Below are 23,514 nucleotides of genomic sequence, written 5' to 3'. Positions count from 1 at the left end.
CCCTCTAGGTGCAGCCTTTTGCCTTGAAAATCTAGTTTAAGGACACCTTTCTTCCCCCCCCATTAGTAGTGACTTTAGTAAGGGGTCTTTAGCTCTTAGAGGTGGTTCACACCTAAGAGTTTTTTGCTCATAAAGTGAGCAAACGAGCTCCGATTTGTGATCTGACTGAAGCGTTGGATTCGCGGGGTAACATGGGCTACAAGAAGGTGGGAAGAATGGCTCCTACATGAAAGCACCAAAATATCACCTTGAGAAACGGGCACAACAACGAGCCTAGAGAGATTACTCCAGATGCGGCCCCAACTCTCCCCTTGGGAGCCCCACAAGGAATTAATGGCCAAGTTAGCGTGGTCATCATTTAAAAAGAGGTTTTTGATTAATCTTTAATGTTAACATTAATAAATTAAGAAAGAAGATGCCACTTTCCTTTATACTGAAAATTCTGTAAAATTGTTATTTTCTCGAGAAAGTGATGTCTATCATATTCTATGGTTTAGTTTAGAAATTGTTATCTTGATTAAGTCAAAAAGTACAAGTACATCTTCTCACCTCGTTTTCGTGCTTGTGTAGCCAAGCAGCGACGTTAGCAAGGCCTGCAGAACTACGCACAGCATCACAATCCTCGCCTTAATCGTAGCGAACCTCATTTTTTCAATGGTATGAGGGATACCTTGGACTGACTCCAGGCCTTGCTATTTACATTGAGGCTTGATCCGGTGTCCGTTTTTGGATGCTGTAAAATCCTATATTAGGGTAAAATCGCACGCAGATTCCAAATTTGGACTCAAAATTTTAAGATTCTAAGTGAAAAGAGCTTGTTTATTAAAATTGTTGATTTTTACCACACAAAAAAGCTTAAATTCATCTATTAAATGGACATATATTATTATTGAAGATGAGCACGTTACATCAAGAATTTGTACCATTTCTCGATTTGTGCATGTCATCATTACGCAGGGGCCATGCTAATCTTCTCTCGATCGTCCCTCTGATAAAATTGGAATGATACAGAGAAGATTAGCATGGCCCCTACATAAGGATGACACGCACAAATTGAGAAATGGTCCAAATTCTTGATGTAACATGCCCATCTTCAATAATAATATATGTCCATTTAATAGATGGATTTAAGTTCTTTTGTGTTGTAAAAATTAAAAATTTTAATAAACAAGATATTCCACTTAGACTCTTAAAATTATGAGTCTAGATTTGGAATCTACGTGCAATTTTACCCTAATAAAGGATTTTACAACATCCAAAACGGACACTGGATAAAGCCTATACGTAAATTTTTAGTTATTTTCGCTTAAAATACGATAAACTGTAAACCCTAATAAATGCACGTCCGGGTGTCCGATTGACGAACGAACTACACCCCCATGACCAGGGACACACCCCAAACGCCGAAAAAAAAAATTCGCACCCGTCAGGCCCTTCGGCACGCATATCGAGGCCATCGCCCCAAAAAGGGGTCCCGTCCCAAAAAGATGCCATACACATACCCGAGTGCCCATACAACGGCTGCATAAGGACCAAAGGCTGATCGCCCCAATATACGGTCTCCACTAGTCCGCCACATGGACGCCCATGCTACCAATGACTCGGAAGATACATGCATACCATAGCTTTTGCCAGCGCACATGTACCATTTCTTTTCCCAAGCCCATGCAAGCCACAAGCCAGTGTACATGGATGCCCATGCTGCCACTAACCCGGAATGCGTACCATGGCTTTGCCTGTGCACAGGTACCATTCCTTTTTCCCCAGGCCCATGCAAGCCACAGGCCGATGTAGGCCGATGCACGTGGACGCCCATGCCACTGACCCAGAAGGTAATGCGTACCATTGTCCCCTCTTGAGGCACCATTGAAACATGTTTGTGAAGGCTGTATTTTGGGCAAAATGCAACGTTCTGCATTTCCAAAGGATGGTTCTGTGCGGGCCACTCGCAAATTGCAACTTGTACATAGTGATGTATGTGGGCCTATGCAAACTCCGTCATTTGGTAAACACTTGTACTTCGTGACTTTCATTGATGATTACTCAAGGCATGCATGGGTATATCCACTGAAGGCAAATTCCGAAGTGTTTTTGTGCTTCAAACAGTTTTTGCTTATGGTTGAAAATGTATCCAATTGTAATGTGGGCACCCTCCGTTCTGATCGAGGGGGGAGTACATGTCTAAAGAGTTTGATGCATTTCTGGCTAGTCATGGGATAAAACACCAAATGGAGATGGCACGACGTATGGTCAAGAGCCAAGCTTTGCCACATGCGTTTTGGCTTGAGACTGTCATGTGTGCTGCATATGTACTCAACAGGTGTCCCACTGAGGCCTTGCAGTCTATTACTCCATACGAAGCTTGGCATGGCAGGAAGCCTTCTATTGGTCACTTGCGTGTCTTTGGTTGCTTGGCCTATGCGTTAGTGTCTGTGCAACAACGTAGAAAATTGGATGATAAGGCTATCAAATGCATTTTTGTTGGTTACAGTGCTGAGAGCAAGGGTTACAGATTGTATCATCCACAGCAGTCAAAGCGTATCTTGATTAGTCGAGATGTTGTTTTTGTGGAAGATGTTGTGCAGCCTTTGTTATCATGTACTAAAGAGACAGGTGTGAGCTCACGGGATGTATTTGATACGTTGTTACCTCTGTTTACAGGTGGGAATTCAAATGTAAGTCCTAATGAGGCAAATATTTAGCCTATGCAGATTTCAAACGACATCATAGATCAGCCTATTTCTGATGCAGATTTATAGGATGTAATTTATGAAGATAGGGCTGAAAATGAGCAGGCTAGAGGTATGCCTAAATGGCTGGTGCAAACCTTGCGTGATAGTAACATTGATGCACCTATGTCTAGTTGTACTCGTTCAGGTTTTCAGCATGCCTCTTATGCATCAGATTGTTATGCTTTGGCTGTGTCTAGTATGTGTGAAGAGGAAGAACCTCTTTCATTTGATGAGGCACAAAAATCAGAAAATTGGTTGGCTACAATGCAAAGTGAATATGATGCTATAATGAAGAATGGTACATGGTCTTTGTGTGATTTGCCTATTGGTAAAAAGGCCATTGGATGTAAGTGGGTTTTTAAGTTGAAATGAAAGCCAGATGGCAGTGTTGATCGCTATAAGGCTAGACTTGTTGCAAAGGGTTATGCTCAAGAAAAGGGCATTGATTTTGATGAGACCTTTGCTCCCACTTGTCGTATGACTACCATTCATAGCATTTGTGCATTGGCAGCTCATAATGGTTGGAATGTACATCAGTTGGACATAAAGACTGCGTTCTTGAATGGAGATTTGCATGAGGAGGTGTATGTATCGCAGCCTCATGGTTTTGTTCAAAGAGGGCAGGAAAACAAAGTGTGCAGGTTGAAAAAGGCTTTATATGGTTTAAAGCAAGCTCCACGAGCTTGGTATGAAAAGATACATGCATATTTGACTGCACATGGTTTTCAGAATAGTCCAACAGAAAGCACTTTGTATGTTAAATGTGTGGATGATGTACATCTAATCATTTCTCTCTATGTCGATGACATGCTGCTCACAGGACCAAATGAAAGTCATATTGCTGATTTTAAGGCTGATTTGAATGCCTCTTTTGAGATGTCAGATTTGGGGCATTTGCATCATTATTTGGGGATACAATTTAAGCAGTGTGATGGAGGTATTGCTTTGTGTCAGACAAAGTATATTGAGACATTGTTGCGGAGATTTGGCCTTGAAGACTGCAAGCCTATTGCTACTCCAATGGAGACAGGTTTGAAGTTGAGTCTTCATGATGCTGGAGATCACTTTGATGTCACACTCTATCAGACAGTTGTTGGTTGCCTCATTTATATATGCATTACGAGGCCGGACATTCAGTTTGCAGTCTCACAGGTGAGCAGGTTTATGCATAGCCCAGGGTCTCAGCATTGGAAGGCAGTTAAACGCATCTTTCGCTACTTGAGTGGCACCATACATCTTGGGTTGTTTTATCCCAAGGGGGGATGGTTGCCGTGCCAGATTTACATGCTTTTTCGGACTCAGATTGGGCTGGTTGCTATGACACAAGAGTGTCCACAAGTGGTTTTTGTTTCATGCTCGGTAGCTCATGCATATCTTGGTTGAGCAAGAAGCAACCTACTGTGGCCACTTCTAGTTGTGAAGCTGAGTACAGGGCAGCTTTCACAGCTACGGTTGAGTGTGTGTGGCTCAGACAGCTTGTGGCTGACTTGGGTGTTGGACAGGAGTCTGCCACCTCTATCTACACTGACAGCAGTCAGAGCGCATTGGTAGTTGCGAGAAACCCAGTTTTTCATGCTCGCACAAAGCACATTGAGGTGCATTATCACTATGTCAGGGAGAGACTCTCAGCAAGAGAGATCAGCTTGGCCTATGTGCCAACACAGGACAACCTCGCCATTCCTCGTGAGAAGTTCGAAGCTTTTCGCAAAGCTTTGGGCTTACTCCCCTTTGTGGACTGATCTACTTAGGGCTTGGCACTTCCCTATACATGAGTGCCAGCTCTCGTTCACACCATCAATCCCAGGGGGGATTTGTTGCCATATATATATAGGCAGTGATGTGTGTGAACACACTTAGGACCGCCGGGGCACTTTTTCCCTCTTTAGGAGGTTTTTTCCCCCGGCTTGTATATACATCATTCTAGGGCTAACTTATCTTTTTGTACATTGACACAATCTAATACTTTGTGTTGTGTGCATTCTTGCTTCTTCTTCTCCAAGCTTTGTGTGCTTTCCTGCAACCCTAATTCCAACAGTAGTCAGCCTTTGGTCCTTACGCGACCGTTGTACGAGCGCCCAAGTATGTGTACAGCATCTTTTTGGGACAGGGACCCTTTTTGGGGCGCCGGCCTCTATATGCATCCCGAAAGCGCCCGACGGGATGCGAAAATTTTTTTCAGCGAAAATGTCCGAGGTGTCTCCTTGGTCGTAGGGGTGCAGTCCGTTCGTCAATCGGACACCTGGACATGCATTTATTAAGGTTTAAAGTTTACTGTATTTTAAGTGAAAATAACTAAAAATTTACGTATAGGCTTGATCCGGTGTCCGTTTTGGATGCTGTAAAATCCTACATTAAGATATTATCGCGTGTAGATTCCAAATTTGGACTCAAAATTTTAAGATTCTAAGTGTAAATAGCTTTTTTATTAAAATTTTTGATTTTTACACCACAAAAGACCTTAAATTCATCTATTAAATGAACATATATTATTATTGAAGATAGGCACGTTACAAAAAGTATGGTGTGTTGGCAAAAAGATTTTCCAATGGGGGGGAACGGGCATTTGCTCATGAAAGTATGAGTGTTCACTTATGAGGGAACAGATGTACATTAGACACTGGCAAGTCTCTTAACTACACCACCTGAATGGCGTATCTTCTTACATCCACCTACAAATATTCATTTGACAGTTTAACTTCTCGAGGAATCCTTCATCATTTTTTTAGATTCCTGCTCGAAATAGATCCTTGATGAAATTGTGGATCCACTCTCAAGGTGACTGATTGATTTGCTTATCCCAATCATTCCATACACCGAAGTGAAGTGGGGATTCTCAAAGAAGTGTCGCACTAGGTTATTGTCCCTTCGGCCCCAGAGGAAGAGGAGGGCCGAAGGCGGGGAAGCACTTTTTTTTTGCGCGCACCTTTCCTTTTTGGTTTAGGCAAGCGCATACCCCGTGATTTTACAAAGAACAAAACAAGGAAGCATATGCAAAGTGATAGTGCATGGACTTTCGAGCCACCTCATGACCTGTGAGATGTTAACTATTCAAAGACTTAAAGCTTTCTTTGAGATTTCATGATGTTAAACCCTAAGTTAGTCCCCACCAGTGTAGCACCAAATATGTTCAAGAGATTACCTTAACCTTGCCGAATCATGTGTCGTTAAGCCTTGTCTTAGAGCCACAAATTGTAACTTCTCGATGTGGGTGTGCTAGTTTAGTGCGTCACATCCTCACTCCGTTTGTCACACTAAATACTCCTTTTCCAATGAGGCAAAGGAAGAGCTCTCTATGCCTAGATGGAGGCAAAAAGAGATAGCCTTCTTGATAGTTCTCTATCTCACAAAAGACAAGGGAGGAAGAAGAAGGTAATGCAAGAGGGAATCCTACAAACACCTACAAGCATGTAAGATCCAAAAGCATACATGTAAGAAATAAAATAGAAGAAGGGGAGCTCACATGTACTCTATTACAAGAGAATGATTGTATATTACTTAGTGTTAAAAATGACTTATTTACAATTAACTAGTTTTCACACTAGGCCGACCAAACTTAAAAATGTTCCCAACATCTATTACTAGTCTTAAGTATGTACACAAAGTCCTTAGACTTTCCCTATTCAACATCAAGATCAAGTTAAGGTCTCTTTATATGTTCCAATGTTGTCTTACAAAAGATAATTGCCTACTTGAGTGAGTAAGATGGCAAAGCGTCTTTCAATAGGTCAGGCAAGTGAAACCATGTTAACCTCTAGAGTGGTTAGCATTTATTCATTAGATATGGCTAGCCTCACAAATTTTACAGGCACTTAACTCCATGCATTTCTAACGAAAGTTGCACCCATGCACCTGCAATGAACTCACTTGTGAGCTTAACTCTCAAGGAATTCTAGAAGCTTTAATGTGCATCAACTTGGTTATCAAGCCTATCATGCATGATACACAACGTTTATAATTGAACCTTTATAATTAATGGGAATTTAGCACTCAAGATATCAGTTGTCAATGAAAAGATTCATGAAACCTTGCACAAAATCCTACTTACACATCATCTCATCACCTTCATCCTCTTAATGCTACTTGCCAAGCCAAAATGTACCATGGTACCCTTTCTTTGAAGTTTAATGGCATCCCTACTTGCTACTTGTGTAGTTTCATATGATTAAACTTTTTATAGAGACATCACACAAACCATATTTCCATCATCATGGAGGAGAAGTTAATGTTCCATCAAACAAAAACACCTTTTCACCTAAAAATGTGGAGAACATCCAACAAGGCATTACACTTGAATAGATTTTAGAAATCCTAAGAGATATGTGGAACCATGCAAATCATGTTATTGGTAAGAAATTTACTAAGAGTTAACCCAAATGAGTTGGATAAGTATGCTCTTATTCATCCAAAAAGTAAGCAAAAAGCAACAACTTAGGCCATTCTATAGGTAATGTGGCCATGAGCAATCTTGTTCTCATCGCATATAATATGTTGGCTTCTCCAAAACATGGTTCCATCTCCTCCCCTAGTACCTTAGAAAACAGTGACCAAGAATTTAGAATTAAGAATAGATGCAAGAGGGCAAAACTATGAAACGCCTTTAAAAGTCATTAACCACCTTTTCTTTACAACAAAATATGGAAAAGTTATGCCTTTTAGCATGTTAAATTTCATGGAACTTAAGAAAAATGTTTTAAAATGTGAGCAAAACTAATTAAAAAAACCCTCTTGTGTACTTTTTATCATATTTCATTCAACGTGGATTCACATAAATGTTTCATCCACACTAATTTTTACAGCAAACCTTGTAAGTTCTTTTTCTTCTAAAACATGTGTCTATCCTGAGGCCATATTTCATTCACCATCTTTATATTCGCTTAGCAACACACGAATATGCATGACTTACATGTTTGTTTTCTCCTCTTCATTCACATGAATATGCATGACTTATATGTTTTTTTTCCTTCCTCATTCACCATCTTTATATTCTTCTTTACCCATGAATGTGCATGACTTATAGCCATGTGTGTTTTCATCTCTTTATTTGCACTTATTTTCATAATAAAACACTATTAAACAAAGGTAATAATTATTTACAAATTTGGTGACTATATATTAGGTGTATACAAAACTTGACATACTTAAATAAGTTTCAACAAAGTTAATGTCCATTTTTCAAAATGTTGTATTCCTAACAAAGACTATCAATAGGCTTGTTAGGAAGCTTATGTCTCATGATATTTGACATGCTAGCATAATGACCAAATTCTACTATGTTATATATAATGTACTTTTTATCCATGCAAATATAAGGTCTGAAAATGAATTTCTTTTTTTTTCTCCACAATGTATAGATGCTATTGATGATGTTTACAAGAAGTGACAACATGTATGATGCCCACGTACATGAAAGTGAGAGATGTTAGGGCGTATGAGAATGACTTATGATTGACATGTATCCATGTCATTTTCTATCATAAAGTGGCTATTGATATAAAAGATGCTAAAAATTTATATTGAAGACAAAGGAGTGGTAGATGTAAGGAAAGGAAAATATTACCATGAACATTTACTGCTAGGGTGGAGAGATAGCACTTTAAATGGACAACGCTTGACCCTTTCACTATATGAAAGTGACTTCAATGGGTAGAAATGTACACACATTGCAAAATCAACTAAAAGTAAAGAAAAAGTAAAGCAAAAGTCTTTATCAAGTTGCACACTATATTGAGACAAAAAACAACTTGTTATCACATCAAATTCGAATATTTCAAAGCTTCAGAACCATAAGTGGAGGAATTGTGTGAAAAAGGGGAGACGCTTGAGGAAGACATTAAACTATTGAGCGTGGGGCTATGCTAGTTCTTTACCCAATAATGTTCACATGTGGCATTAGAAGCCAACGTATCAACACTTTGAGGAGATTAAGGCATGATGAAGGTGCTCCTAGATTTCCAAAAGCATAATATAAAAAGGTGTCCTTTGATAATGACTGAAGTGTTTTTTTTATAATACATAAATATTGTTCACTATCTTTGAAAATAAAGGTGAAGCTTGCCAACTTGAAATTGCATTATAACATTTAGACAAGGAGTTTGGAAGAGATAAGCAATAAAGAAGTTGCACCAACTTACGAAAAGTTACATTCATTCAAAGTCTTTCTTATGCACATAGGGAAAGGTCATGAACAAAAGCATAAAACATAAATTTTAGTGTATTGAAATGTTAATCGACTCCTTTTAGCACCCAAAAACATAAAAAGTGCGACTGTGTTTCCACGTACTCTTCTAACTACATTCACTTTGCATTCCTATCTCTTGAGCTATGTCCATTGTGCCTACTAATTTAGGTGCCCCTCTTCTAATAACCAACTCTTGCATTGTAAGCATCAAAGTACCAAAAAATGTCCACAAAGGAGAGAAGAAAATCTTTCCAAGCAAGAATAGATGGATCTACACGTACACATTCCATGCTAATGGAAATTTTTTCATTCTCATCATATGAATAGGAATCCAATTTACATCATTTAGCGGTGAATCTAGACTAGATTCACCACTGAATGCCAATGGAAGATTGATCATTCTCATCATATGAATGGGAATCCAATCTACATCATTCAGTGAGAGTGAATCTAAATCAGACCATTGAATGCCAATGGAAGATAGATCATATGAATGGGAATCCAATTTACATCATTCAACGAGAGAGAATCTAAACTAGACTCACCAATGAATGGGAATCCAATTTACATCATTCAACGAGAGTGAATCTAAACTAGACTCACCGATGAATGCTAATGGAAGATTGATCATTCTCATCATATGATTGATCATTCTCATCATATGAGTGGGAATCCAATTTACATCATTCAATGTGGTGAATCTAGATTCATATCAATCTCATGAGCATAATAAAAAAATGGCACTTGGCCTCTCATTTAAGTATTATGAAGTTAACATAGAAACCCTTACAAAAGTATAGACCCCTCTAGCTTCTCATCCATGTGAAACTACAAAGATGACACATTGTTAGGTTGGCAGAGGTCTATAAACACCTTCAAGTATTTGCAGCCAAGAAGTCAATGCCTTGTACTATAATAGAAAGCTTTCAAGCTATTGAAAGAAAAGGAGGCAATTACTAACTTGGGATGCACAAATACATGGAGAAATTAAAATTGCATGATGCCAAAAGCAGTGCTTTTGAGCAAGATACGACCCAATGCTCTCGAAGCTATCATGTCAATTTGCTCTACATGTGGAGGAGCAAGATGCATACCTCTATAGTCTTTTCATTCCATTACTTAATAAAAATAATGAGTATAGCTTAGGCAACACAGTTGTTTATTGAAAGGCATTTAAGATTGCACTAAGCTTGGGGAATTCTTGATTGCATTGTTTGAAAAATAGGCTTAGGAGGTATGAAGGTTTTACACTATGCATGAAATTGCAAAGGATATTGGCCCAATTGGGTAATATCCTCATCTCATGGATGGAAAGCTACTTTCACATGCATACTATATGTGTGTGTGTAAATACATACTTTTTACTAAAAAAAGGTGTGTATGATACGTATCAACACACACACACACACACACACACACGCATATATATAGACATTTTCACCTAATGAGCAAATACTTCAACTAATTGGGTGCAAGGTTCCTCTTTCTACTAAGTTGGTTGGAGATTTTGTTGAAAGTTTTAGATACAAAAAATGCATGTGTGTGTGTGTGTGTGTGTGTGTGTGTGTGTGTGTGTGTGAGAGAGAGAGAGAGAGAGAGAGAGAGAGAGAGAGATAGCGAGAGAGAGAATTAAGCGAAGGGGTTCGAGCTGAATTTCCATCTTGCACCATGTAGCAAGAGACCCTTTGCATAGTGGAATAAGTTTTATGTTTTTACATATTTGATCATTATCTTTAATATCTACTATTACAGGAACATGATCAAGACACATTTATTCTAATAAAAGCTTGTTACATATCACTATTGATGATGACCATGTCAATGGGCTCATATCATGATTCCATGGAGATCGAAATAGAGCTCGATTGTCTTAGATATGCTGGCCCACATACAAGATAGTTACGCAATATGTGTAAGCTTTTATGAGAATGGGTAATTTTGAAATTAAGGAAAACAATCTCTAAATATCCAACGTGAAGTTTATTAGTGCTAACATCATGAGGTTTCTAGTCCAAGATTTATCTTCAAGCAATTTTACAACCAAAGATGCTTCGGATTCTTCTTGAGATGAGGCGATATAGAGACAATCTATCAATGCACATGCTTATCACCTTTTTTTTCAAGGTCATGGAGAAAAAATGATTAGACACCTATATGAGAATCTATCTCTGAGTTATAATAGCTTAGAAGATTGTTAAGATTGAATGCAATAACGAAGTAATTGAGTCCAAATGCCCTTGAGCATGGATCATACAACCATTAAGCAAAGATTCTAAAGCACCACACCCTTGTTCCATGCCCCATTATCACCTAGGTATATACTCAATGCAAATGCACAAAACGCTAAATTCTTGAACATGTAGGACTTATATCAATTAACATTATCAACTGGATATACTCAATGCAAATGCACAAAACATTAAATTCTTGAACATTTAGGACTTATACCAACTAACATAATTTCTAATTTCTAAGGGTTGTAGCACGTGAAGTTATGATACTTTTCTTGATTGTGATAACCATTAGTGTTCTTAGACACACCATAGTTGGTGTCCCTTAGGTTTTTTATCATGCCATTGTGCATGTTAACTACCTTTTTTAATGTCATATTTTTGTCCCATAGGGCATTTTCCAAGAAGACACACTTACACATGTATATTTAACTTGCACACACCCAATATTGGCCACATAGGGACTTTTGCAAGAAGATGCACATACACATGCACATTAACTTGCACCACATTACATATGCATGCTCTTGCACGTGCAAGCACTCACCCTCCCTCCCTCTCCCTCCCTCCCTCCCTCTCTCTCTCTCTCTCTCTCTCTCTCTCTCTCTCTCAAAGCCACAAAGCTATGTATTATATAGTAGGTAAACCGGTTATCTATTATCTAGTAGGTAAAGACAGAAGACATCCCGGCCCGATGAAAGATATCATAAGCACTTGTACACATATAAGTGAAGTAGAAGGGTGCATAAAATGGCTAAAGTCTGAGTAGCTCATAAAGAAGGTATACGTGCAATCTTCCATAATGAAAGTGTCTCCCTAATCGAGGATTTTCGTATGCCAAGATCAAACCTCCACTTGTTGAAACCAATGTACCCCAAACATTACAACCTTATATGTTGACTAGTAGCGTTTTTTCTTTTCCTTTTCTTTTATGTTTTGTGTTTCCTTTTGAGCATTACAAATTATTCCAAGACCTCCACCGTCTTCATGTTTATCATAAGCCATTTCATCATTTCTCTTTCATGTTTCCTTTTAAGCACTACACATTATATCAAGACCTTAGTGATCTTCATGTTTGGCCCTTTAGAGGTGTGAATAAAGCTCTCTCTCTCTCTCTCTCACACACACACACACACACACACACACACAAAGTGCCAATATACAACAAAGAAAGGTTAACTAAGGGGCAATGGATGGAGATGGGCAATGATACACACATAAGGGGTGGAACCATGTACTACTGGTGAATGGAAGTGCACAAAGGACAACTTGACATGCGACCAACGCGCGTGTGTGTGTGTGTGTGTGTGTGTGTGTGTGTGAGAGAGAGAGAGAGAGAGAGAGAGAGAGAGAGAGAGAGAGAGAGAAGAAGAAGAAGAAGAAGAAGAAGAAGAAGAAGAAGAAGAAGAAGTGTTTTTTTACATTGTAGCAACTACTGTGCCAAGAACCCTTAAAGGGTTATTCGATGCAAACTAGTATTCAAACCCGGCTAGGCATGAATCAAGGTTTGATGAGCTAGGCAATTTTGCCCGACAATGGTGGGTGGCATAAAGTCTAGCCCATTTTGCCTTACAGCTCACACGCCCCGTAAAGATGACAATTTTAACATTGTAGCAAATATGCTAAGAACCCTTGAAAGATTATCCGATGTCCATTTTTGCCTTACATCTCACACACCACACGAAGAAGATAGTTTTAACACCGTAGCAACTATGCTAAGAACCCTGAAGGATTATCTGATATGTAAACTAGGATTTAAACATGAGTGACCATGAATCAAATTTTATGAGCTAGCCAATTTGCCCCACAATGGGCAACATGAAGGCTAGCCCATTTTTGCCTTGTAACTACACATCATGTGAAGATCCAAAATGAAGAAGATTATTTTAACATCTTAGAAACTATGCCAATAACCCTTGAAGGATTATCTGATGCAAACTAGGATTCAAACCTAGGTGTCATGAATCAAGTTGACGAGCTAGGCAATTTGCCCCATGATGAGCATCATAGAGGTTAGCCCTTTTTTGCCTTACAACTTGCACACCATGTGAAGAAGATTGTTTTAACATTGTAGCACCTATGCCATGAATGCTTGAAGGATTCAAGGTAAAAATTCAAACTCGAAGGGGGGGGGGGGGATGTATCAAGGTTTGACGAGTTAGCCAATTTGCCATGATGTGTGTGTGTGTGTGTGTGTGTGTGTGTGTGTGTGAGAGAGAGAGAGAAGAGAGAGAGAGAGAGAGAGAGAGAGAGTTTTAACTAGTTGTCTTTTTGGTAGACATGTTGAGACATTGCTAAATGGACCAATTAACCGTAGTAAGAACACCTACTAAGAAATCACAAACTTGCTTTCATGACAGTTGAAATAGATAATTTTATTTTACAATTGAGCTCATGAATCTATTCGCATGGATGCAAGAAAGCTTTTGGTGCTTCTCCTAACAATAGATTTTGTTTTTTTCCATGGTTGACTATGAAACAAACACGAAGGGAGTAGCAAAACAACCTAACATTAGTTAAGGGCAAGCTTTGACCCAATTAAACAACACCGAGTCGTGTTTCGAGGAATATTCTTATACTTTGTGGTGTGCCAGTGTCTCCCTTACCATTCTCAAATCCACCTAGACAATCATCTCGGGTTTTTATATATTTTCTCCTTTTCCGTCTTTTTCTTATGGCTAGACGCATACATTATAATGAGTCTCTCGAGGTAGTATATGACATCATAATGCCGTGATATGATTTCTCATCCTCACCCCCCTTTCTCATGCTTTGTTGAAACATGTTTAGTGTTTCAACTCGGTCTACACACGAGAATGAACCCACCTTTGAGCTTTAAATAGGTTGATTTTTGTGCAACATTCTCGTTGTTGACCATAATAAAGTTATCATAAAATATTGATTGTTGCATTACACATGAGATTTTTCCCACGACTTTAACTCTTAATCCATCTGATAGATTGGAAACCCACAATCTTGTGAACATCCATCTATTCCATCTATTAATTGAAGGTTCCAAGCGGTTGAGAAGTAACACGTGGTAGGATGACCCACACGCGATGCTACGGTGGACAAGTAACACGTGGGTCATGTACTAGTTCTCCACAATGGGGTGACATCCATTCTCCAGAAAGGCAAAAATGGAAGAGCGGTGAGGCGTCGGCAAAAGATCATGGTTTAGGATACCTTCTCTCTCTCTCTCTCTCTCTCTCTCTAACTACCTTTCTGCCACCCATTGTGGGGTAGAAATGGCTAGTGGGATTGCCCTTGGGATGACATGGGGGTGGTTTCTCTAGATCAATAAGTCGACGTTAAGTAGTCTCGTCTCGTCGTCTCTCTCTCTCTCCACACAGAGACACACAAACATCTAGGATTCTATTATCCCAAATTTTAGAGAATACTAAGTACAAAGGGCTTGTGACATCACAACACATGGACTGTACACGTGGGATTTGTGTTGAAAAGGTGATAAACACCACACGAGATTAAGACTAGAAAGGTAATGATTATCGTGCAAAGTGTGGACTTTGAAGAGTGGGCACAGGCCAATGTGCAATGGGCAGCGGGCATTAAGTGTGTGTGTGTGAGCGGGACACATGGGTAGTGGACACTGGCCCGACGGCTGGGACAGTCCTAACTGTCAGAAGCTGCAAGTACTGTTATGACAATCAGAGCAGCACCACTATCAACACACACCCACTACACACACATACACCTGCATCTGGATCCTCCCCCCCCACCTATTTTCTTTCTCTCTTCCCTCAACTTTCTGTACACTCCTTGTCTTCTCCTTCTCTTCCTTTGTTTTCTTTTGTTCTTGCCCATCTCTCTAGGTAGCCTTTTCCCTTCTCTCATTCAGCTTTGCCGTGCTTTGGGCCTGATGCTTTTCCCCTCGCTGCACTGATCTCATCCTCTTGTTCCTGTAATCCTCTCTATCCTGCACAGCTTTCGCCCCGCCCTTAGATTTCTTCCTTTGTCAGCCTTGTCTTACACGATTTTCTTCCCTTTCATTATGATCTGCCTGTTTGAGCCCTAATGGCTCCTTAATCTGCGCCTTGTTCGCCCCTTAACTCGACACATGTCCCCCTAGACGGCCCCCCGAATCTGCCTCTGTTCTGTTTCAACAGGCGTTGCGGTGCCCCAATCTGAAAAAAATAAAGTTAATCTTCTCTTGAAGAAGGAATTCCGTTGAAAAGCTGCAGAGGAATTTTCCTGGGCGCTTCTGTACAAGGAGGGTTTTGACACTTTCTCCTAGCGGACCGCGGATATTTGGTCGGAAAACTTACCGGGAAGTTGGAATACGCCCATTTTTGGCGCTCTTACAGATCTTCTAGAAGCCGGCAAGCCCTCTTGTGCGACCAAGTCACGACGGAAAGATCATTTGGGTGCTCACGGATTGCCGTACAGATGCGTTTGCCAGATGGGTTTGCCGTACAGGTCAAGCTATACCTTATGCTAGATCAAGGCTTTAGAGCTGGGATTTGGGCTCCAACTAGATCGCTGCCCGCGTTGATGTAGTTAATCTGGGTAATACAAGAGATTAACGTCTGCCCTTTTGATCCCACTTTGTGTTAACAGTCACCCTATTGACCCCATTTACCAACATCCAGCCTTCATCCTGCTATGTGTGTTGATATGATCCAGCCATGTTTTACCATCTAGCCAGAAACCCCACCGTGCTGGCTTGTAATGTCCATCTTGATGCTTGAACTGGGCCATAGATACGTTTCAAGATGATTGGCATGCTGGCAATACGCAGAGAATTGGATTTTGGGGAATGATATGCATGGGCAACATCGTGAAGATAGGCAGCAGAAGTGGCACATGTGGCCTGGGCCATCACAGCGCCCTCCTCTTGGCACAGAAGCTGATTCTGCATGCGTGAAGTGTTTCACTAAGGTGGATCTTCCTTCCTTAGGAGATTAAAGAAGTGCTTTTGTGATTAAATAATTATTTTCCGGACCCATTTAGCAATGATGATCTTACCCTGGCTTATGGTTTCAAATAAATCATGGCTAGCCCTGTTTTCCTTCTACAATGATAAGTGTAAAAACATGCGTAGTTTCATGTTTAAAATATCATGGAAAATTTATCAGGGTTATTAATGGTGGAGTTGCTGAAGATCAGTTAAAATTCTTGGGTGAAGAGCTGAGGGGGTTTGGGGGAAGGATGGGGTTGGGGATGCAAGCTGTAAGTAGATGGGCATCATTCGTGTGGAAGCAGTCAATTTAACAAAATGGTGGTCTGGTCAAGTTCAAGAGGCCTTGAACAGCTCTGTGAAGGGCTGTTTACAGCCATTTGCAGTTTTATTGCACCTGTTGATGAGGGAATGTGCTGATTGGGGAGCTGTCCTCCTAACCATTCTTGCTTTCAGCTCTGCAACCTTTGCACAGGGACAGAAAGTTGTGCTGTGCAATCAGAGCGCTTCTCTTTCAGCAGCATTATTTAACATTCCTAAAAAGCTTGTCCACCTACACCGACCTTCATATGCTTGATCCATGCTGACCTTGTTAAAAATACACTTCCCTTTAGTGAAGCCTCTGTTATGCTTATCTTTAATCATTTTTCTGCCCAAGAATAACAACCCATCGGTCTGTTCGCACTTTTGTGGAGTACCAACAGTGGGTAAGAAAGTGTTGAGGGATTGGGTAATGTTCATGTGGCTTTTGACATGAAGTATGAAAATAACTTGGCCTATTCTGAATGTGGCATTCAGCAGCTACAATATGCTTGTTGTCTATAAATGAAGCCATGTTTTTTTAATTCTGGCATATTGAGACTTCCCAAGGTTTAGCTGGATTTTTATCTTAATAGAATGGTTCCTTTATTTCAGGCAGCCAAATTGTTATGGTCTGGCATATTGTGTTTTTTTGGATTTGAACCCTTTGTCCGATCCAAGATTGTGACTGTTTTGGAGATATTGTCATTTAAGTAGTATAGTGGCTTCAGCATGTCAGCATCTAATTAGGTTGCATTGACAAACAGGCTGGCCGTAAAATTGGAATCGGAGATTGTGCACTTTTTCAAGCTGGAAATGCCCCTCCTTTCATTGGAATAATCAGAAAGCTTATAACTGACAAAGAAGGGGGCCGAAAGCTTTGCGTGAACTGGCTTTATCGGCTTGGTGACATCAAACTAGGGAAAGGTGCTTCTCTAGACGCGGCACCGAATGAGATATTTTACTCTTTCCACAAGGATGAGATATCCGCAGCATCATTGCTTCACCCATGCAAGGTTGCATTTCTTCAGAAGGGTGTTGAGCTTCCCTCTGGAATCTCTTCCTTTGTATGCAGGCGGGTCTATGATACTGCAAACAAGTGCTTATACTGGCTTACTGATCAAGACTACACAGATGTAAGTCTCTCTCTCTCTCTTTACACGAAGCTCGTTTGTTTTATTGAACAATGAGTGGGCACATTGATGATACTGGTTTTTTGTGATATATACATACAGGAACGGCAGGCAGAAGTAGATCAGTTGTTGGATAAAACCAAGCACGAGATGCAAGCAGCTGCCCAATCAGAAGGGCCCTCTCAGAGAGCTTCCAGTGCACCCACTTCATCCAAGCCTGAGATTGTGAATGCAGCTCTTCCTAGTCAAGGGAAGGGTAAGAAGAGGGCGAGGACTGATCAAAATTCGGATCCAAGTAAGCGAGAAAGACTCGTGAAGGTGGAAGACAGTGAATCTAAACGAGAATGCATTATGAAGTTTGAGGACTTTGCTATTATTGCAGACAAGGACGGGGGGCTAACGAATGCATCCTTTGTGGATCAGCTTGTCCAAGTGATGCTTCAGGAGCGGAATGACACAGTGAAAAAGCTGACTGATGTGGTGTCACACAGGACATTGCTTGCGAGCATAATAGCTGCAACGGAAAGGGAGGAATGTCTCACACACTTCGTCCTGCTTGAAGGGCTACCTGTACTGGATGATTGGTTGCAAGAAGCTCACAAAGGAAAGCTTGGAGATGGGAGTCCTAAAGAAGGTGACAAAGGGCTAGAGGAACTTCTATTGACCTTGCTTCGAGCACTTGAGAAATTGCCAGTGGACCTAGATGCATTGAAAACCTGTACAGTAGGAAAGTCCGTGAACAACCTCCGGAGCCACAGGAATTCTGAAATCCAGAAAAAAGCCAGGAAGCTTGTAGATACATGGAAGAAACGGGTGGATGCAGAGATGAAGTCATCAGATGAGGTGAAATCTGGATTAAACACTGCAACGACTTGGTCATCTAAACCTGCTAATGAGACCCATGGTACAAAAGGGCGCTCTGCAGGGAGTTCTAAGAGCAGTGCAGCCATGAAACCTGCTATGAATGGCTCTGCTCCCAGTGGAGATACGAAGTGCAATCTATCCTCTGTAAGTGGTTATAAAGAGCATCCAGGAATAACTATGTCTAAAGATAATCCTGTGAAGTCTTATGTTAGTGGGACAAGTGAGGTGTTAGCGGTTGTGAAGGAGGAGAAAAGCTGCAGCTCCAGTCAATCACAGAACAATAGTCAGTCATGGTGTAGTGGCTCAGGGAAAGGGGCTGGATCTTGGAAGGAAGAGGTGAAGACACTTTCTGTAGCTTCAGCGGGCAACAAAGCCACGGGGACAACCCTACGCAGCCATAGTCATTCTATCAAAAGCCACCCAACAGCTAGTTCAACTGGCTTTCAGAAGGAGCCGACTGGGAGGCACAAGACATCTGGGATCGAGAAGATGAGCAGTGCAGCCTTGTCGGATAAGGGGGCAGGTGAGGGAGCCCGAGCTGAGAATTCAAACGGTCAAAGGTTAATTGTTAGACTCCCAAATCCGGGGCGAAGTCCATCTCACAGCATAAGTGGGGGTTCTTTGGTTGATGGGGGTGCACCCAACAATAGGGGATCTTCACCAGGCTTGATGGATAGGCATGATTTTCTAAATGGGAGTAGCAGAGCTCCCACTGTCCATTCTCCAGACACCAGCGGGGATGCTAAATGTGGCAATTGCAATGGCATTGGTGGGAAAGCTGGAGCTGATTGTAAAGAAGAGGTTGATAGGTCATGCATTGCTACAGCTGATGAGGTAGATTGCAAGTCTTCAGATGCTGAACATAGGCCTAAGGACCTTTTTACTGGTAAAGGTTCATCAGATGTACGTGTTGGTATGGTGAAAAAGGGTACCACTGCATCTGTAACTACTACCACCCCAGGTTTTAGTAACATGAGTCCAGAAGGTCTTGGTCTTGACACTGTTGAAGGCGGGATAGATCTTCTAGCAAGCATAGCTGCACGTGAAGGCTCTGAAACTGAGAAGAGTTTTAGTGGGAGTACTGGTGGAGAAGGGCATCCTCCCTCTGCAGATGGTAACAGGGATTCCGCATTACAAGGCAGGGTTTCAAATGAGCCAGAGTCTAAAAATCAAGCCTGCAAAGATGGTATGGTTGAAAGGCGGCTTGATTCTTCTTTTTCTTCCGATTTTGCTTCTGTAAGGTAACTTGTTCTGACCCTGTTTTTTATTTTTGGGTCCAGGTGAAAAGCAGAAGCAAGATGGTCCAAGAAAAGGCTCCTTGGAGCCAGTTACTACATGTGAGAGAGGCTCTCCCCCTTTTCAGGAGGGCACAGAGTTAGCAGATAATTCTAAAGAGGGGCCTAGCACGTCAACTGTGGAAAAAGGTTTAGAAGAAATGGTCATAGATGGTGCCACAAAGCTGGTCCCTTTAGATTGCTCTTCAGGAAAAGAAGTGAATGCTCCTGCAGTGATCGGATCCGAAGCTGTTGCTGTTAGCCAGGATGGATGTGGTGGAGCCAAGTTGGTCACAAGAGAAGCTGCCAATGATGAAAAGGAAAGCATGTCCAGATTGTCGGCTGGCATTGATAGCTCTTTGACAGGAGAATGCCAAATGGCTATTACATCCAGCTTTGATAATGTTGCTTCTCTGGAGGAAGGTTCCGAGGATGAACGGAAAGCTGCATCGAGCCCAAGCGCCCTTGCAAGGGTATCTTTGACTTGTGCAAAGGCTGGGGACTCTGTCTCAGGGTACTATGAAGAAGATGCTCTTGAAGTAGCAAGGCAGGTTGCAAAGGAAGTCGAGCAAGAAGTTGAAAGGTACGGCAAGCCTGAGGCACAGGCTGTAAATTCAATCAACGATTTAAAATCTGAGAGACCTCTTGAACATCCAAAGGTTAACCAGACATTGCCAGGTGATGCTGATGCAAGTGTGGAAGATGTGGGGGGGGAGTCCTTTAGCACCAATGCTGCCAATGCTGATGCCAGTGTGGAAACTCTCACAGAGAGAAGAGAAGAGACTGATGCAGGTAGGCTTCCCTTAGCCAAAGAAAGAGAAGTGGATCAATCTTCTTCCCATCTTAGTGACGAAGGAAAAGTGAGACCAGATCTAGAACCTGCACTTGATTCAATTGCTGATACCAAGGAAGTCAGTAAGGTGGAAGAACACAGTCAATCTTCTCAAGCTACAGTCCTAGAAGAATCTGTGACAGCTACAGCCCCAATAGCTGCATTGGCAGAAGTGTCTATGCCAAAAGAGGTGGCTTCATTGTCCAAGGATAGAAAGTGTGGGAGCAAAGATGTTGAGCGGCCGGTCTTTGATCTGAATGAAGGTTTTGTCACAGATGAGATCCTTCATGACCATGCCACTCACTCCACTGTTTCTGCATTGAGTCCTGTGCTTGTTGCCTCTGATCCACCATCAGGTCTCTCTGCTCAACCAAGCTCATTAGCAGCCCCAATTGCTGTTGTTGCTGCAACAAAAGGCGCTTTCATTCCTCCATCTAATCTATTAAGAATCAAAGGAGAGCTGGGTTGGAAAGGCTCTGCTGCCACCAGTGCTTTCAGACCTGCTGAGCCTCGCCGTGTGGTCGAAACCCTGCAACCACCTCTTGACACCACTGCGGTTACTTCAGCAACGATGGATAGTACTGACCGAAGTGGTAAGCGAGCTCGGTTCCTGGATATAGACCTAAATGTGGCAGATGAGAGAGTGATGGAAGGTTCAGGTATGGCTTCAAGTCTTGCAGTGGGATCAGCCTGCCAGCCTCCTGTTGGTTCAGTGGATGAGACCTCTAATGCAAACAATGGCCCTGTAGCATCAAGGCCAGAGCTAGATCTAAACAGGGTGGATGAAAGTGATGAGAGCATGGGTCTTTTCATGTCTGTTTCAAGAGATGCAGATGCACCACCAGAAAGTAATGGTAGGTTGCCACTTACAACCACACGCATAATGTTAGACTTTGATTTGAATGATGGACTGGGCTTGGAAGAAACTGTGGTGGAAGAGGTTTCTTCTCATAAGAATCTTGAAAGCACAGGCTTACCAGTTCTTGCTGGGATGAGACCGAATCCGGAGCTCATAAATGTGGCTCCGTGGTATTCTGCAGCAAGCTCTATGCCTGGTGCCATGGTGATGCCGGCATTTTCTGCCAACAGGTCAGAGTCATCGTACCCTGTTGTAACAGCACCAAGTGCAAAATCTGTCATCACTATGGGTCACAATCTAGGACCTTTCAGTGGTGATCTATATCAAGGGGGAGCTGTTATGTCTTCTTCAGCTGTTTCATATACCACAACCATGCCTGCTTCTTTTTCATATGCAGGGTTCCCTTTTGGAGCAGGATTCCCTTTCACTTCTGCTTCTTACAATGGGAGCTCTGCCCCCCATGTTTCTTCTACAAACTCACCTTCTTTTCTGACTGCTGCTCCATCGCAACTGGTGAGTGCAGGTGCAGTTGTATCACCCTATGGAAGACCTTTCCTCATGGGCAGCATCAGAGAGGTTCCAGGTGCAGATTCTAGTACCTCCTGGGCAAGGCCTAGTCTGGATTTAAATGCTGGTCCAGAAGTGGCTGCTGATTTAGATGCTAGAGATGAAGGACTTGGCACAAGGTCCACTGCAAGCCTTGGTCAGCTTTCGTATCAGCAAGCTGGATCTATGGGTGGAACATTGAAAAGAAAAGAACCCGAAGGCAGTTTTGATCCTTTCAGATCCGGCTTCAAGCAGATGGCATGGCGGTAGCATAGAAAAAGCTTTCATGGTAGTGCTGTACCATTGTGGCGGATGATGACATGTGATTTTTAGTGGTGCTTGCCCTACAGACCGAGGATTGATTTTTCCTCACTGCTCTTCTTAAGAGCGAACAGACACTTTCTCAATGGTGTTGGTTATGGTGTGGATAGAAATATAATCTCACTGTAAATTTCAAAATTGCAAGCTGCATTTCTTTGATGAGTGGGACTGTTGTGTTTGTGAAATACTCTTCATCGGGGACTTGTAGCATCCTTACATCAAAAAGGGAGTTACTCTATGATATACCCCCCCTCCCCCACCCCCACCCCCCCCTCCCCTTCCTCTCCTTTTTCAGTTCCGGCTTCAAGCAGATGGCGTGGCGGTAGCATAGAAAAGCTTTTATGGTAGTGCTGTACCATTGTGGATGATGAAATAGAGTTTTAGTGGTGGTTGCCCTACAGACCGAGGATTGATTTTTCCTCACTGCTCTTTTTAAGAGCGGACACACTTTCTCAATGGTGGTGGTTCTGGTGTGGATAGAAATATAATCTCACTGTAAATTTCAAAATTGCAAGCTGCTTTTCTTTGACGAGTGGGATTGTTGTGTTTGTGAAGTACTCTTCCTGGGGGACTCCTAGTATCTTACATCAAAAAGGTAGTTACTCTATTACGACCTTATGCTCTACCAGTTCATCCATATAAGGACGGATTTTTTAAAGGTAAGTTTGAGATATACTACCCCCCCCCCCCCCCCCCCCCCAAAAAAAAATAAATAAATAAATAAACAATAAATTTTAAAAAAATAAATCCAACCAGGGAGGCAACGTGAGCCATTAGAGCGCAGGTGATCCAAGCAGCCGTTTTTGACCATCTTGGGAAGTGGTCTAAAGTGTTTTGCACCTCAAAATTGTCTTAAGCCTTGTTTGCGGTTTATGGCTCGGTCTGTTCTGTTTGGTTTATATGGCAACACTTGTGTACTAGCATGGGGCTTGTCATAGCAGCTCTGAGGATTTGATGGAAGGAGTTGCTATGCTGGAGTGTGTACAAAAGAAACCAGTACCCTGAGGTGTATAATCTTGTGTCTACCTCTTCTCAATTTGCTGGATGGTATATGTGACATTTGAAGTGCATTCTTGCCCAAAAAAACTATGCAAGCTTGAGATGGTTCCTTTCTCATTGTTTGTAGAGGATCTTGTGCTACTACATGAAAGAACAGCGCTCCAAGGAACAAGATTCCATGGGGGACTGCTGCCACTGATACAGCATGTGGAATGGTAAGGACTTATTTGAAAGAGGTCGACTCATTTGTGTAGATTCTTATTAAGACGGAGTGCCATTTATGGGATGATAAAAACAGTTGGACAACAATTTTGGGTGAGATTTGAA

At 41.7% G+C, this 23,514-nt stretch overlaps 1 protein-coding gene, 1 non-coding gene and 1 pseudogene across 2 annotated transcripts; 2 read left to right on the top strand and 1 right to left on the bottom strand.

Moving 5' to 3' along the window:
* Positions 1 to 911: 911 nt before the first annotated feature.
* LOC147605164 (U6 spliceosomal RNA) lies at positions 912 to 1,010 on the bottom strand. Its single transcript, XR_015265273.1, has one exon. It is a non-coding gene; the product is annotated as a U6 spliceosomal RNA (small nuclear RNA).
* Positions 979 to 1,075, top strand: LOC147605163 (U6 spliceosomal RNA; annotated as a pseudogene).
* Positions 1,076 to 14,829: 13,754 nt separating this feature from the next.
* Positions 14,830 to 22,326, top strand: LOC147605162 (uncharacterized). Its single transcript, XM_086794113.1, has 4 exons — positions 14,830 to 16,040; positions 17,127 to 17,495; positions 17,595 to 19,542; positions 19,637 to 22,326. The coding sequence occupies exons 1-4, from the start codon at positions 15,924 to 15,926 to the stop codon at positions 22,135 to 22,137; spliced, it is 4,935 nt and encodes a 1,644-aa protein (XP_086650239.1). The 5' UTR covers positions 14,830 to 15,923; the 3' UTR covers positions 22,138 to 22,326.
* The last annotated feature ends 1,188 nt before the right edge of the window (positions 22,327 to 23,514 follow it).

The sequence above is a fragment of the Cibotium barometz genome, chromosome 60 (genome assembly GCF_041138505.1).
Source record: "Cibotium barometz isolate CiBa-2024 chromosome 60, ASM4113850v1, whole genome shotgun sequence".
In the NCBI taxonomy this organism is placed as follows: domain Eukaryota; kingdom Viridiplantae; phylum Streptophyta; class Polypodiopsida; order Cyatheales; family Cibotiaceae; genus Cibotium; species Cibotium barometz.
Note: the sequence above shows the minus strand (reverse complement) of the source record. Positions and strands in the feature narration are given on the sequence as shown.

Coding starts and splice junctions, on each gene's coding strand:
- LOC147605162 (XM_086794113.1), top strand. CDS start 15,924: ATGCATGGGCAACATCGTGAAGATAGGCAGCAGAAGTGGCACATGTGG. Junction 17,496..17,594: donor CTGATCAAGACTACACAGAT/GTAAGTCTCTCT, acceptor ATATACATACAG/GAACGGCAGGCAGAAGTAGA. Junction 19,543..19,636: donor AAATCAAGCCTGCAAAGATG/GTATGGTTGAAA, acceptor TTTTGGGTCCAG/GTGAAAAGCAGAAGCAAGAT.